Source organism: Balaenoptera musculus, chromosome 18 (genome assembly GCF_009873245.2).
Source record: "Balaenoptera musculus isolate JJ_BM4_2016_0621 chromosome 18, mBalMus1.pri.v3, whole genome shotgun sequence".
NCBI lineage: Eukaryota > Metazoa > Chordata > Mammalia > Artiodactyla > Balaenopteridae > Balaenoptera > Balaenoptera musculus.
In genome coordinates, this window is record NC_045802.1 from 12,861,517 (window position 1) to 12,876,781 (window position 15,265).

At 39.4% G+C, this 15,265-nt stretch overlaps 1 protein-coding gene and 1 long non-coding RNA gene across 2 annotated transcripts in view; both read right to left on the minus strand.

Moving 5' to 3' along the window:
* Window positions 1-7,387: 7,387 nt before the first annotated feature.
* On the minus strand, window positions 7,388-8,985 carry LOC118883948. Its single transcript, XR_005017145.1, has 3 exons — window positions 8,834-8,985; window positions 8,473-8,614; window positions 7,388-7,548 (listed from the first exon to the last, which is right to left on the minus strand). It is a non-coding gene; the product is annotated as an uncharacterized LOC118883948 (long non-coding RNA).
* A 3,264-nt stretch (window positions 8,986-12,249) lies between these two features.
* The window catches only part of SMAD9 (SMAD family member 9), a 59,572-nt gene continuing 56,556 nt past the window's right edge, over window positions 12,250-15,265 (minus strand). The window contains 1 exon segment of the mRNA XM_036831888.1: window positions 12,250-13,076. Within this exon segment, the coding sequence (XP_036687783.1) occupies window positions 12,933-13,076 (144 nt within the window). The 3' untranslated portion in view covers window positions 12,250-12,932.

Genomic DNA, 15,265 nt, shown 5'->3' on the forward strand with positions numbered 1-15,265 from the left:
AAAAGAAAAGGAATTGAATTTATATATATATATATATATATATATATATATATAATTATTATATATATTATTATATATATATATATATATATATATATAATATATATTATAGAAAACAATAAGGTTTTTACATATTTAGGGTAGATTTATTGCAATGTGTCCCCAACTTTTTTATCCCTGCATATATTTATAACTCTTGTCATATGACTTTGCTGTTCCTCCCACCGAGAGGTTGAGTTTATTTACCCCTTAAATCTGGAGGACTGGCCCTGTGACTTGTTTTGGCCAGTAGAATACAGAGGAAATAATAACATGGCAGCTCTGAGTAGACAGACTTCCAAAGGTTTTGAACACTTCGGCTAGTCCTTTTAGAATGCTACCCAGCTGCCATGGTAACAAACCCAGACCAGCACAACCTGCAGGATAATGAGACACATGGCCCAGTCACCTCTGTTGTACCAGCCAATAGCCAGTAAACAGCCAGATATGTGAGTGAGGCTGTGCTAGACTAGCTGTGCCCCAGCCAGCCTGCCGGCTGACTGCAGGTGCATTTGATCTGGTCCAGACTGGCAGAACCACCCAGCTGACCTGTAGACTTGTGGGCAACAATACTTATGATTGTAAGCCACAGAGTTGTGGGATGGTTTGTTATGCAGCATTCTTGAAACAGTAGGTAACTGATACACCTAACTGTATAGTTGTTGCTGTGTAACAAATCACCCCAAAATTTAGTGGCTTAAAAACAATTTATTATTATTTCTCACAGTTCTGTATATGATTACTATGGCTTTAAATAACTCTGCAAAAGCTTTCAAGGTAGGTGTGGTAGACTGCACTTTCCAAAGATGGCCACAACAAAATCTCCTATCCCACATGCTCTTATGTGATGTGGCCCATTAAGAACTAGATTTTATTTTTCTGCCCCCTTGAGTTTGAGTAGGCCCTGTGACTGCTCTAACCACATGACAAAGTGATGTTATCCTAGTTGATTTGAGTCTAGAGGAAAGGAGATATAGTAAGTGTAGATATGGTATGTTTGCAGTAATAACGTAAAGGCATTCACAGCTTGCATGTTCCAGCAAAGTCATCTGCTATTGTAGACTTGGGGAAGGGAGCAGAGAGAAGTCATCTGCTAATATGGAGTGGGGGAGTTGATAACAGGCTGTAGGAAAAGGAAAAATTAGAAAGACATTGAAGCCTGTGAGAAAGATGGTTAGTAGCTAGTAGCCTGCTAATAGTCCCCTGATAACTTTTTTCCTTCTTTCATAATAAGAGAAGTTTTGGTTGGGAATGTACCCACCTAACAATACAGCCGATTCTCATGGAATGTCATGCGAAAGAATCCGGACACAAATGATGTGTGGATGATTCAATTTGTATAAAGTACAGAAGCAGGTGAAACTATTATTGTTAGAACACAGAAGAGTGGTTTCCCTTTGGGTGGGGATAGAGCCTAGAAGGAGGCATGAGGAGGCTTCAGGGGTTCCGGTGATGCTCTCGTTTTGTCCTGGATGCTGGTTATGCATGTGTGTTCTGTTAATGAAAGGTCAGCAAGCTATGCATGTATGATTTTTGTACTTTTCAGTATATATTTTTTATTTCAGTTTAAAAAAATTTTAAGACTGTTTTTCAGCTGCCCTTGCAGTTGGGTGTAGCCGTGTAAGTTATGGCCAATGGGCTATGAACAGAGAAGATGTGTGCAACTTCCAGGTGGTGCCCTGAAACAGGAGACAGGCAGCCCATTTCCCCTCCTCCATCCTGCTGCGTGGAATGTGGACAGAGCAGCACATCATCTGTAGACCAAATGAAGGTAATTCATTGGGAAAGCCAGAACAAGAGAAAAAGAACCTGTGTCCTTGGATGGCCTTGGGGGGCAGAGCTACTATCCTAACCTGTTTTGGACTAGGGACCTCCTGTTTTTGGACTACTACATCAAAGAGAGATGGAATTTCTTGTGTCTGCCATGGCTAGTAAGGTGTCTCTGTTATATGCAGCCAGGTCTATATCCTCAATAATACTGTGTGTAAAGGGATTGATGAGTTGGGCATTAAAGGTTTGGCCTGGAAGCCAGGAGCCTGAAATGGCAGTCTGCAGTCAGGTGACAATATATCTCAGGGCTCCACCAGCCATAGAGGAGGAAAGATAAATTGCAAGCTTGAGCTCAGATTCATTTAGAGGAATAAGTGGCGGAAGTTAGGATGCTTTACTCTCAGGAATAGAAGCTAGAGTTCTCGCTGAACAGAGAAGAAATGAGGCCAACAGGGAATGTAGTTTTCTATGACATTGCAAAACAAGTGTAGGAAGAATCAGAGAGCACGAGGTACTTCAGCCAGGAAACTAGCAGTATTCATTACAATGAATGAGCAACTGCCCCGATCTTTATTACACTACTCTGTAACAGTATTATTTTATAGATGCAGAAGCAGGCTTGCAGAGGTTAAGCTGCTTGCTCAAGATCACACAGCTCTTGGACTTAAATCTAGTAAGCAGTGTGATCTGTGTACATGATCATGATGAGGCCAGTGCAGTTTGAACGTGAACTTTACGTTTACCAGTGGATGCACTGTCACTGGGCCATGAGAATAAAGCCTTTGTATATTAAGCCTTGAGTTTTAGAATGTGTTAAATGACAGATTTTATTTAAACCAACCCTTATTGTGTTACTTTAGAACACAATTTAGAAGGTACTTTCCTATGTGCTAATTCCTTTGAACCTCCAAACATGGCATGGCAAGTATTGTCCCTGTTTTTGGATGAGGAAAGAAAGAGAGAAGTGACATAAATAACAGGTCTTACTATTAGAGGCAGAGTTAAGATTTGAAGCTAAATCTTCTGCCTCCGAAAATGATGCTTTTGCCGCAGTAGAATGTTGTTGCTAAATCAGCAGCTATCACTTTTAAGTACCTAGTTTCGCACCCAGTAGGCACTTCAGTAAAGGCTAAATTTTTAAAAAACTTTCTGTATGCACACGTATATAATTTTATATAAATACAGGAGTGTAATCATATCGTATATATGGAGGGGTGGTTTTTTTTTGGCTTTCCCCTTTTGTTCCTTTTTGTGGTTCCCCCACCCGTCTTCCATGTATGTCAACAACCCAGCAGGGATTCTTCTTTTTTTTATGTTTGTATAATTTTCTATAGATACACATATATACACATCTTGCAACTGTCACTGTTACATAAAAATGTGGGTGTATTATACACATGTCAGTATACTGCTTTTTTACACACCAGTACCGTGTAGAAGGTCCCTGAGTCACTTGCGTAGCTCGAACTCATTGCTTCAGTGGCTGCAGAGCAGCTCATGATGTGAATGTACCATCATATTCAATCACTCCACTGTTGGTGTCTGGTTTTCTGCCACTGTGAGCAAAGCTGCAGCAAACATCCTTGTGGTGTGTCCCTGTGTAGTGGTGTTTACTGCTGGTTCTCTGGCGTTGGGGTGGATTCTCAGGAATGGGATTGTTGGGTGGAGGGAGATCCATAGATACCTGTTTCCTTTAAATAGATACTGTTATATTCGTTTCCCCTCAAAAGGCTGTATCACTTCACACGCCCATCAGCAACAAGGGGCAATTTCTTTTCCTCGCATTTTTGCCAGCAGTAGGAGTTACTGTTCTTTTTTAACTCTTGCCTTTCTGATAGCTATGTACTGCTAATTGTTAACACTTATTAGTGTTTCCCTGAATGCTGGTAAATTTGAGCACCTTTTCATATGCTTGTTGGCTACTTAGATTTGCTCTTCTGTGAATTGCCTCCTCGTGTCTTTTGTCTATTTTTCTATTAGGCTCCTTTTTTCTACTCAGTGTGCAAAAGTCTGGTGACTATTATAAAAATTAACCCTATGTCGTATTTATTTATTTTTTTCCACTTCTAAAATTGGTCTATTTACCTTTTTATGGTATTTCTTGCCATGCAAGCTTTCAATTTTTGAATATTTGAACATATCTGACACTTCTTTTATGGCTTCTAGGTTCTCAGTCTTGGTTTAAAAGGTCTCAATTTGCGATCTTTCAAATGATTGTTGATTTACAACTTCCTGTTTCTTTTTCTAGAATTGGAAAATATAATTAATACGGATATTGGCAAGTAGTCCTGATTTCCTCTGTGTAACTAATCGACATGGAAATTTTAGTGTCCTTATCATCATCACTCCCTCAGTTTCTAGCTTTCTTTAACTATGAAAATGAGTGTTATAATCATGACTACAGATGCTGTTGAATGGTACATACATAGGACCTGTATTCAGATAGCAGTTTATTTGGAGATAGGCTGAACTGTCATTTGTTTAGCAGACTTGCCTCACTATAGGAAAAGAAACTGATCAAAATACTGCCTTTATTGAGTTTACAGTTAATATTTGCAAAACATTTTAGTGAGAATACTTGACATGTTTACTAATTAGATGAGTTGATCTCATCTTCTAATCAGGACATGGGCTACTTTCCCTATTATCCTTAACATGTATTACTCCACCCTCTAAATAATCGTTTGTACTATTCTAATGCATCAGAGATAAGCTTTTTTTTTATTATTATATACTGCAGCAAACTAAATAGATCTTTTCTCTTCGTAGCTTTTCCCTAGTAATATTGAAATGCATGTAGCCTTTCTTAAGGTGTATTCACTGAGCACAGATACTGATTTTCATGAGCTATTTGTAGTTTGGGCTTAAAAGGGCCCAGGAGTATATGCAGCAGGAAAACAAAAACAGAGAGCTAAGGAAAACAACCAGAAAAGATAGTTATGACTAGTGAGATTTTCTGTTTGTTTTCCTCTCTTATATATAATTGCAACTTGGGTCACATACTGTCCTCAGTTGGAGACCACTGTCCAGTAATAAGATTTTACACTGGTTGCCTTTGAAAATCTAATAAGGAGCAGGATATATTAACATCAAATATTTGCACAAAAATTTATTACTATTTATTATGGTAATATATCATATTAAAATACACATACGCACCTGTACTTCACCATCATGTTGATTAGAACCATCTGCGGGGGTGACGGGTGATTGTGACAGCATATTTTCTTTTCAGAAAATGAGGGACCCCGAGGCTTAGAGAAATCAGTATTTTTCTAAGATCACCAAAATTTGTCTGTCAGTATGGAAACTCAAGCAGTGTCGTGCTCAGAGACCCTGTTTTCAGGCTCCTGTCATATTTGCAGAGCTGGCCTTTTCTTTCTAAAATAGCCTTCAGGACCAGGACACCTTGCCTTTTGTGTCAGTGCGTGGACCCTTGTGGCCTGGGATCTGCCTGTCCAAGACAGCCAAGCGTTCCTCTCTTATCCAGGTACCTGTCTCTCTTCTTACGTTCAAATGCTATGTTACCGTGTTTCCTGTGTCTCTTCTATTTCTTATTCACCTCTCCAGTGCCAGCAACAATCAACATTGCCCTTTGCTTCCTAGTCCCAGACATTTGCTACCTTTAAATGGGGTTTAAAGTCCATCCAGGACTTCACTTTCTTGAACACTTCCTGCTTTGTTAGCAATTGGAAAATGACCACATCCTCTGCCCAGGCCAGGCACCGCCCATTCCGAAGGGCAATGAGAATTTAAAACAGAGATGCACAGAGTAATTCTCAGGTACCCAGTTTGGAGAGGAAGGCGGGGTGCTTTCTGACCAGCAGAGCTCTAGGCTGTCTGGGCTCTTCTCTGGCTACAAGATGAGGGTCAGAGGCTGGGATCACCACAGCGGTGGTGGGAACAGCAGTATCCTCAGAGGCCAGTGCTGCCTTACTGCCTGCACCGTACCTGGCTGGGAAATGTCATAGCTCGCCTCTGGTGTTAGTAGGAGGTGGCAATTGAATGCTTTACCTGTAGCAACCAGACTGACAAGTCTTCCCACGTGGTCTGGGAAAGAGAAGTGTTTTGAACAGAGATCTCTTAAACAGCGGTTTCACTGGAAGAGCAAATGGAGCCGGGGTACTGTTCAGAACCAGAGTGGCAACCATATCATAAATTGTAGGTGCTTCCACTGGTCAGGATGGCCATCATCAAAAAATCTACAAACAATAAATGTCTGGAGAGGGTGGGGAGAAAAGGGAACCCTCTTGCACTGTTGGTGGGAATGTAAATTGATACAGCCACTAGAGAACAGTATGGAGGTTCCTTAAAAAACTGAAAATAGAACTACCATACGACCCAGCAATCCCACTCCTGGGCATATACCCAGAGAAAACCATAATTCAAAAAGACATGCACCCCAACGTTCATTGCAGCACTATTTACAATAGCCAGGACATGGAATCAACCTAAGTGTCCATCGACAGATGAATGGATAAAGAAGATGTGGTACATATATACAATGGACTATTACTCAGCCATAAAAAGAAACGAAATTGAGTTATTTGTAGTGAGGTGGATGGATCTAGAGACTGTCATACAGAGTGAAGTAAGTCAAAAGAGAAAAACAAATACCATATGCTAACACATATATATGGAATCTAAAAAAAAATGGTTCTGAAGAACCTAGGGGCAGGACAGGAATAAAGACACAGACATAGACAATGGACTTGAGGACATGGGGAGGGGGAAGGATAAGCTGGGAAGAAGTGAGAGAGTGGCATGGACTTATGTATACTACCGGGTGTAAAATAGCTAGCTAGTGGGAAGCAGCCGCATAGCACAGGGAGATCAGCTCGGTGCTTTGTGTCCACCTAGAGGGGTGGGATAGGGAGGGTGGGAGGGAGACGCAAGAGGGAGGGGATATGGGAATATATGTATATGTATAGCTGACTCACTTTGTTATACAGCAGAAACTAACCATTGTAACGCAATTATACTCCAATAAAGATGTTTAAAAAAAAAAAAATTGTAAGTGCTTCCAAACAGGCATGCCTGTGCTTTGTGATGAGAAGCTACTCCCACCTGAGGCTTCTGGATGAAGCAAAGAAAAAGTTTCATCAACATTCCACACGTTTATGACTAGTTATCTAACACACCACCCCAAAGCAGAGTGGCTTACCATAATCACCTTCCTGCCCAACCCACAATGTTAAGGGTTGGCTGAGCTTAGCTGAGGGGTTCTGGTGGTCGGGCTTGGGGTGTCTCCTGTGGCTGCATTCAGATGGGCGTATGGCTGTGGTTGGTACATTCAAGACAGCTTCTCATCCTCCAGAGCAGGGCTTAGCAAACTGGGACACCCCCCCACCCCAGGCCAGATCCAACCCGCAGCTCATTTCTGTACTGCCGCAGGCTAAGAATAGTTTTTACAGTTTTAAATGGTTGAAAACAAATCAAAAGAAAATCATCTCATGATGTGAAAATTACATGAAATTCAAATTTCAGTGTCTATAAGGTTTCATTGGAACACAGCCATGCCCATCCACTTACACATTGTTTAGGGTGGCTTTTGCACTGCAATGGCAGAGTTGAATAGTTATAACAGTCACAAAGGCCACATGGCCGGCAAAGCTGAAAATATTTACTGTCTGCCCCTTGATAGAAAAAGTCTTCTTACCCCTACTCCTGAGCCTCTCTCCACAGGCATCTTCATTAAACATCAGTGGGTTATTTTTAGAATGTTTCGTTTTCTTCTTTCTAAATGATGAGGTTAGAGAAAATTTAGCCTGTCACTTGCAAACATTATCTCCAAATAACATACTGCAGGTGTGAGTGATTTCTGGCTTAAAGAAAACAAACCTGAATATAATTTTCATTATATTCACTCCATTTAACATCATCTTTCAGATTACTGGAGTAAATCTGAGGCCATACATAACATTTTTATCAGATGCATGCAAATAATGGAATCATCAGTGATCATACAGAGATAAACTTTCAGAACTGTTACCTTTTTTATACTCCTTGTTAACTTGTTACATCAGAATTCCTATGCATCTTGTCTTTGCTCAAATTCACATTTTGAAAATAAGTGCTTAGAATAAAAACAATTTTAACAGTTTAACTGTCAAAGCTATCTTCCCTTGCTACTGCTGTGCAGCTGAAACTTTGCAAACTAAATCATAAGCATGTTTCTCTCATCCCCACCAGCTGCAGCATGGTCACTGGACATGTAATTGAAGGCTTGCAATTATTTTTATTTTGAAGAGAAGAAATTAAATAATTGCTGATTTTAAAAAAGGAGAATGAGACAAATACCATTTCTGCCTTTATAATGTGAACCCCAAATGCCTTTCTAAACAACAGCTGGAAAATGCTGAACACGAATAGATACAATCCTTGCCCTTAAAAAGCTCCCAGCTTCATAGAGACGGATGGACAAGAAAACAATATGGTGCAGGAATTGATAACTGACCGTCGATGAGCACGAATTATGATGGGAGCACAGAGATCAGGCACCTAGGCTGGTTTAGAAATGTCTGGGAGACTTGCTAAGGGAACTGATGGGAAGGAAGGCAAGGTGGATCAGCCCAGAAGCTTTCCTGGGTACCCATCCAGGGCCTGATAGAGGTGTCATTGCTTGGTCCCCTGGCAGCCTGTCACAACTGATAGCACACTGACCTTTATTGGTTTACTTGTTCATTTCCTCCACAGATGATAAGCTTCTTTAAGGCAGAAACTGTGTTGTCATTGCCATCTATGGTGCCTGCCTGGTAGTAGCTGATGCACAAGAATCGTCTAATAAACGAATACGTGGAAGTTCCTAGGATGATGAAAATATTCCTTCTCTTAGATGGGCTAATGTTTAAAGACAATATTTTATGTCTATACAGTGATATATTTAAAAATCTGTACTAGTTAGTGGTTGAAGTGCCAATACCAAATTTTGGTTGCAAGAACAGGGTCAGGAACCATGGGAGATGCAAAGACAAGCAAGACACAAACACTGCTTTCCATAAACTTACAGCTTCATAATCCTCACCTGTATCGAACCAGAATGGCTTGTCTTTCATCTGTTTACACTTTGGAACTCCACAAAATATTTCTTTTGACTAAAGGGCTCCATTTCTTTAAAAATAAAAAAAGGAAAACTTTGATTAAGTTAAGGCAGCTAAGTTTTCTCAAAATATTTATGTATTTAACCCCCTCCATTTATAGACTGGAAGGAAATTTAAATGGAGGGAATAGAACATTTACATTTTTAGATATGTTCATATTCCTCCTGGATTTCATCTTAGTATTTCCTCAGTTGCCTTCTTTAGCACCTTTCTAATAGGTAATATATAGCAATGTACAGATGTATGCAGTAATAAAATTGTTCATTCTCTCCTATATACTGTAATATCACTTAATATTTGCTAATATCCAGAAAAAAAGCTTCTATGCATATCCTTTCTAAAATTACTGCAAAGTATCTTCAAAGTTCTATATTCTTTTCTATTTTATATATGAATATATATATTTTCTATTTTATATATAAATGTGTATATGTTAATTCCAACCTCCTAATTTATCCCTCCCTGCAAGGTTCTATATTTAATGCCAGTTATTCTGAGGTGTTTAATTCAAAACTGTTACCTAATTTCTCTATAGGATGTTGGATTTCAAAAACATCCTATTTTCAAAATAGGATGGTTTAAGATCATCTTAAGGACTCATATGCAACAAATCCTTCTATGACGTTTGCAGGGAAAAATGAGCCAAAAGACACATAGGCACAGTATTCTTTATTATAAACAATCAGGTAACAGTGTAAGTGTGAATTTGAAGGATAATTGAAGCCTAGCTACAATAATCAAAAACATTACTTAAATAGAAATAGTTTCTTTTTTGTTGGTTTGTTTTACATTAATTTGAACTTAACATATGCCAGGATCACCTAATCTTGTCATATAGTTCAGCTGTTAAATCCTTAATAGAAAAAGATGAAATTAGGAATGCATGTTATATTTTGCTTTATTTGTTGACTATATATACCAAATATTCAGGACATACTCAAAGTTAAGCAGGTGCTTAAAGTCTAGCAAGTGGTACTTATAAAATGCTTTTGTTGCTGTGATGGGGGTATTCAGTTCCTAGGAAGACAATGAAAAGGAAATTCTAAATGCTAGGTTGTTGTACAACTTCTGATTTATACTGAGTGTAAAAAAAAGAATAACAAAACATAAATGTATTGAGAAGTGACATCTTAATAGTTCCAAAGCACTGGCAGGTATTAAAATATCATCTAACTAAAACAAACTTTTCACATCTCAAATTTTTAATAAAAAAACACAAAAAACAGGCTTGAACAACACCATAAATGTTCTGGGTCTTGTGAGCAGGCCAGATGTTGTTATTCTCTATTGCACAGTCTTTGTCTATGGCAACCTTAAACATGTTTGGCTAATGCAATTAATGGCTTAGCATGTCCACTTTGCTCACTATCCTATAAAAGAATGCTATGACATTTTTTGGATTGTCTATCTCAAGGAATGAATGCTAAATGAGCACATTTAGAAGTTTGAAATCAAATACTGCATTACAATTTTTAACAATTCTTGCCAGCAAAAATGTTAAAAGGCTGATTTAAAATGTGACTCTTACAGTGACTGAAGGATTAACTTCTCATCAATTCTAAATTCTCTGAATTTCACAGTATCTTAATAAAGGCTTTTGGTGAGATAGGACTGGTAATGACGCATACGTACCACTTTAATCATTTATTTTTTGAAGAAATAATTTGGATTCACTGGAATATTTTGTCCTGGTTTCCCAAAGCTGCATGAAAATTCAATGTATTTTTTCATGTCATTTATAAGCAACTAGTACCGATTAATCCCGTAAAGGTATAAGACTACCAGAGGAGGAGTTTGACCACTGATGGAGAGATTCAGAAAGCTATGTTTGCTCTCTGGAGCCCAAACCACGTGTACCTAATGCTCTTTCATGCAACAGTACTTGTATGAGGATGACTTCACCATATTAATGCCTTTTCCAAGAAAAGGGGAGATGGGGAATTATTGGAAAATAGGGAAGCAAAAGGAGAAAAACCCAATTTTGAGACACAGAAGAAAAGTAGCATTTATCCAAGGAAGTCTTCAACCATTACTTGATTGCTCAGAAGAGAAGGGAAATCAGCTTCAAAATAGAGATAATTAAGAAGTCAATTATACTTTTTTTCAAGCATAAGAAAGATTGCATGGTTTGTTTTAAAAGTTCTTGAAACATGAAGATGATTCTACAAACAGATTTACTCTTAAGACTTTCAGCTCCAGAGGGCTGGGACGGGTCTCTTGTTTACATTCGATTCCACAGTACCTAACATTGTGCCAGGCACATACATAGTTGATGCACCAATATACTACGGAGTTTGCTAAACACTAAATGGCCCACCTAGCTTTAATGTACAATGTAATATTTTCTACTGTATATGGGGAAGCCTCTATTAGGTGACACTAGTCATTACAAGAGGTGACAGCAGTAGCTCACACATATATCTTTTTCACATGATCATTCCTACCTTGAATACAATTTAATGAGAAACAACTACTATGCACTAATGCTAGAAAGAGTTGAGACAGAATGTATAAATGAAGAAACCTGGATCACTGAAGTACCGTCTGTTACAAGCATAATTACCTTCTTAAATTACACATTTTAAAAAGAGTGTGAAATATTTTTCCAAGCAATGCAGTGTTTAGTGGGTGGGAATTATTATATATATATGAAAGTACCTAGGAATTTGGGAAATTTTCCTCTCTTTATCATCCAAGGGTAAATAAGAACAGGTTTTGATGTTGTGGATACATTTTTTAAAATGTCCTGTTATTCAGGACCACTGTTCCTCAGAAATGATAGGGATTGTGAAATTATTATCTTACTTGGGAAGTTATTTCCAGGTATGAAGCTTTAGTTTTAGAAGAGGCTACCACATATGACCAGCAGATCATTTAATCAATAGAAACACTAAGTTAAATAACTCAAATTTGATCCCAGCGGTGTGTCTAGATTTTCTCAAAGGCTTCACCACTGTTTTAGTCATCTGTGAATAGTTAATATTTGCCAGCATGTGAGGAAAATGTGGCAAAAGGCATGCCCTCACCTAGAGACTTTGAACGTGGGAATGTGAGAAGGTATAAGTAAACAGGGTGCTTTTGTCCAATGCTCTTATTTTACTGCTTCCGCACACAGGACTGACTGACATACATGGCCGTAGAGCTCACTGTGCAGACTCAGAAATCTGCAGAGCTGCCTGCCATGAATCACCAGGAAAACAGGAACCCGAGATTTCCTATGTGGAAAGCAGGCATCTCTGTGGGTGATTCTCAGACTAAGTTCTGGTCTTATTTTGCAACTGGGGGATATAGCTCCTTTCATGCTATTTTCATATTTATCTTCCCATATTAGACTCATTCATTTTTTTTACAGTGGTAGATAATGAGGCAACATGACTCTCAGCTTCACAGTTTCTTTCTTTTCCCATCACAGTTTAATCTGTTTAAAATGTACCGTTCATATCAGCACAATAGTCCAGCTATAGGCATTTCAACTTCAGAAATAAAGTTTATGTGACTTACCTTACGTAACTGATTTTACAAGCTTGATTTTTTTTTTTTTGGCCAGTAGCACTAACAGTGAGGTTATTTAAATTTTACGGGTTTGACAGCTTTGTTTTGTCCTAAAGTGTTATTTGCTCTAGTGCTGCTAGTACCTGATTTTTGCTACGTAAACAGTTTTAATATTTTTCCAGATTGGCCACACAACATGCCTTACATGACATGGTGGACTAAAGCTGCCTTTATTCTACCAACACCCTTCAAATACTGTTCCTACAGTTGCCTCTCATTTGTTCTCTCCCACAAAAGAAGCTGCTGCTTATTACAGTGTAGGCACAAAAAACCTGCTTTTCTAATTGCACTGTACTGGCATCAGGTTAACTAGAAAGCACAAAACAAATGGTGATACAAAATGTGAATAGTATATATTATATGTATTTACACATGTACTTAGAAACTTCAGTTAGTTGCAAATCTGAAATGATATAAGCCACTGCCTGCAATAGCATCTATCCTATAGAAATGTGGATTAAGACAGGACTGTTAAGACACTGAAGAAATCGGGTTGTGTGGAGAGCCCATTTGAGTCAGAACTTTGTCCAACCACTGCAGTGGTCCATGAAGGTGAATCTCAATCCAGCAGGGCGTGCTCGTGACATCCTGGCGATGATACTCGGCTCCCCAACCCTGAAAAGCAAAAACGGAGCGGAGTGGTTGTGCCAGACTTTACAGGCAGCCTTCAGAGGCCCCAGCAGGCCCGGTGGACACAGCCCACCCAACCCGGGGCAGCTCCTGGGACCTGAGAACATGAACTCCACGTTCCTGCAAGTACAGGACGACTTTTGCATCAACCAGATACCCTGAGTCCCCATCCATGGTTTCCTCCTGGGTTCACAACTAAATTCATGGACCTAGAGAGGGCCTGGGTTCTAGCCATGCCAGAGACCCTGGCAAATCACTTCCTCTTCCACAGGGAAAGGAGCTTGAACTCATGTTCACCCCCTTAACGCTGAAGACCCGTGTTCTGTACAAAGTGGTTGCTCACTACAGACCAGTGACTGGATCTGAACGTTGTAAAGCGAGGGCTGAGGGCGCTCTTGGTTATTCAGGATTGATGAACAAAGCTTGTTTCTCCTCTCCCCCGCTGGCTCACTTCTGGCAATTTGCCATTTGTGACCATCCATAGGAGAGACAGTAAAAATAAAGACAGTAAGTTCAGTCAACATCCACCACCTCACATGGATGCAATTTTTTCTTGTGATGAGAACTTGTACATTTCTTTTACACTGATCATCTGTACTTATATTTGCTAGGGATTTATGTTTTTAAAAGTCCCTGCAATATAATAACAGTTTATTTTCTGTGAATTGTGTAGTTTTATGAATTTAAAGGTTGCATATCTGAGAAATACATCTTGCTGATCTTAGGAAAATAAGATTTCTATGCAAGCTTATGTTACAGTGAAATAATTACGTCTGAGATATTGGCCTTTTATCCTAATTTGAAAAACACAGGCCTAGAAAAAAGTAACCGCAAGTCAAATGGTTGTTCGTTAATGGCAATTTAACGCCCTCTGCTGTCTCTGAAGCATCAGAACGTTTGAAAAGATTTTCAGGTATTTAATTGCCTGACAGTGTGAAAATACTTTTAAAGCTTAACAGTAAATTTGAATAAAACTGCTTTGTCACCATGAAAGAAATGGATTCAAGAAGTCATTTTTTCAATTGGAAACTCTATTCTCGATTCTTATTTTTAAAATAATTACTAAAATTATATATACAATAAAGACATAATGGACTTCCCTGGTGGTGCAGTGGTTAAGAATCTGCCTGCCAATGCAGGGGACACCACGGGTTCGAGCCCTGGTCTGGGAAGATCCCACATGATGCGGAGCAACTAAGCCCGTGCACCACAACTACTGAGCCTGCGCTCTACAGCCCGCGAGCCACAACTACTGAAGCCTGCGCTCTACAGCCCGCGTGCCACAATTACTGAAGCTCGCGTGCCTAGAGCCCGTGCTCTGCAACAAGAGAAGCCACCGCAATGAGAAGCCCACGCACCACAACTAGAGTAGCCCTGCTCGCCGCAACTAGAGAAAGCCTGCACGCAGCAACAAAGACCCAACGCAGCCAAAAATAAATAAATAAAATAAAATTTTTTTAAAAAGTATAGAAAAACAGGACACATTTTTTTTTTTTTTTTTTTTTTAAATTTTTTTTTTTTTTTTTTTTTTGGTTTTGTTTGTTTTTCTTTTCTACGCGCGGGGTTTCTCTAGTTGTGGCGAGCTGGGGCTACTCTTCGTTGCGGTGCGTGGGCTTCTCATTGCAGTGGTTTCTCTTGTTGCGGAGCACGGGCTCTAGGCACGTGGGCTTCAGTAGTTGTGGCTCACGGGCTTCAGTAGTTGTGGCTCACGGGCTCTAGAGCACAGGCTCCGTAGTTGTGGCGCATGGGCTTAGTTGCTCCGTGGCATGCGGGATCTTCCCGGACCAGGGCTCGAACCCGTGTCCCCTGCATTGGCAGGCGGATTCTTAACCACTGCGCCACCAAGGAAGTCCAGGACACATTTTTTAAGATAATTTTGAAGGATTAATAAATAAATTTTACTTTGAAAAAACCTGGAACAAGCCATACTGATTCCTATATGACAATGGGAAAACTGTGTACATATACTCAGTTTGATAAACAAGCTCAGATTTGGAAATATTAGAATTATTTGCAAGTGCTTTGCGAGGGATGAAACAGCAGACGATGAAACTGAGGTCTTTAGCTTCAACGTGCAAATCCAGTTTTTTTCCTTCCCGCTAAGTAACTTTTCCTCCGTTCTCCAACCTTCACATCAATTTTAATAAGATCTAATTTGATAAATTCAACAAATA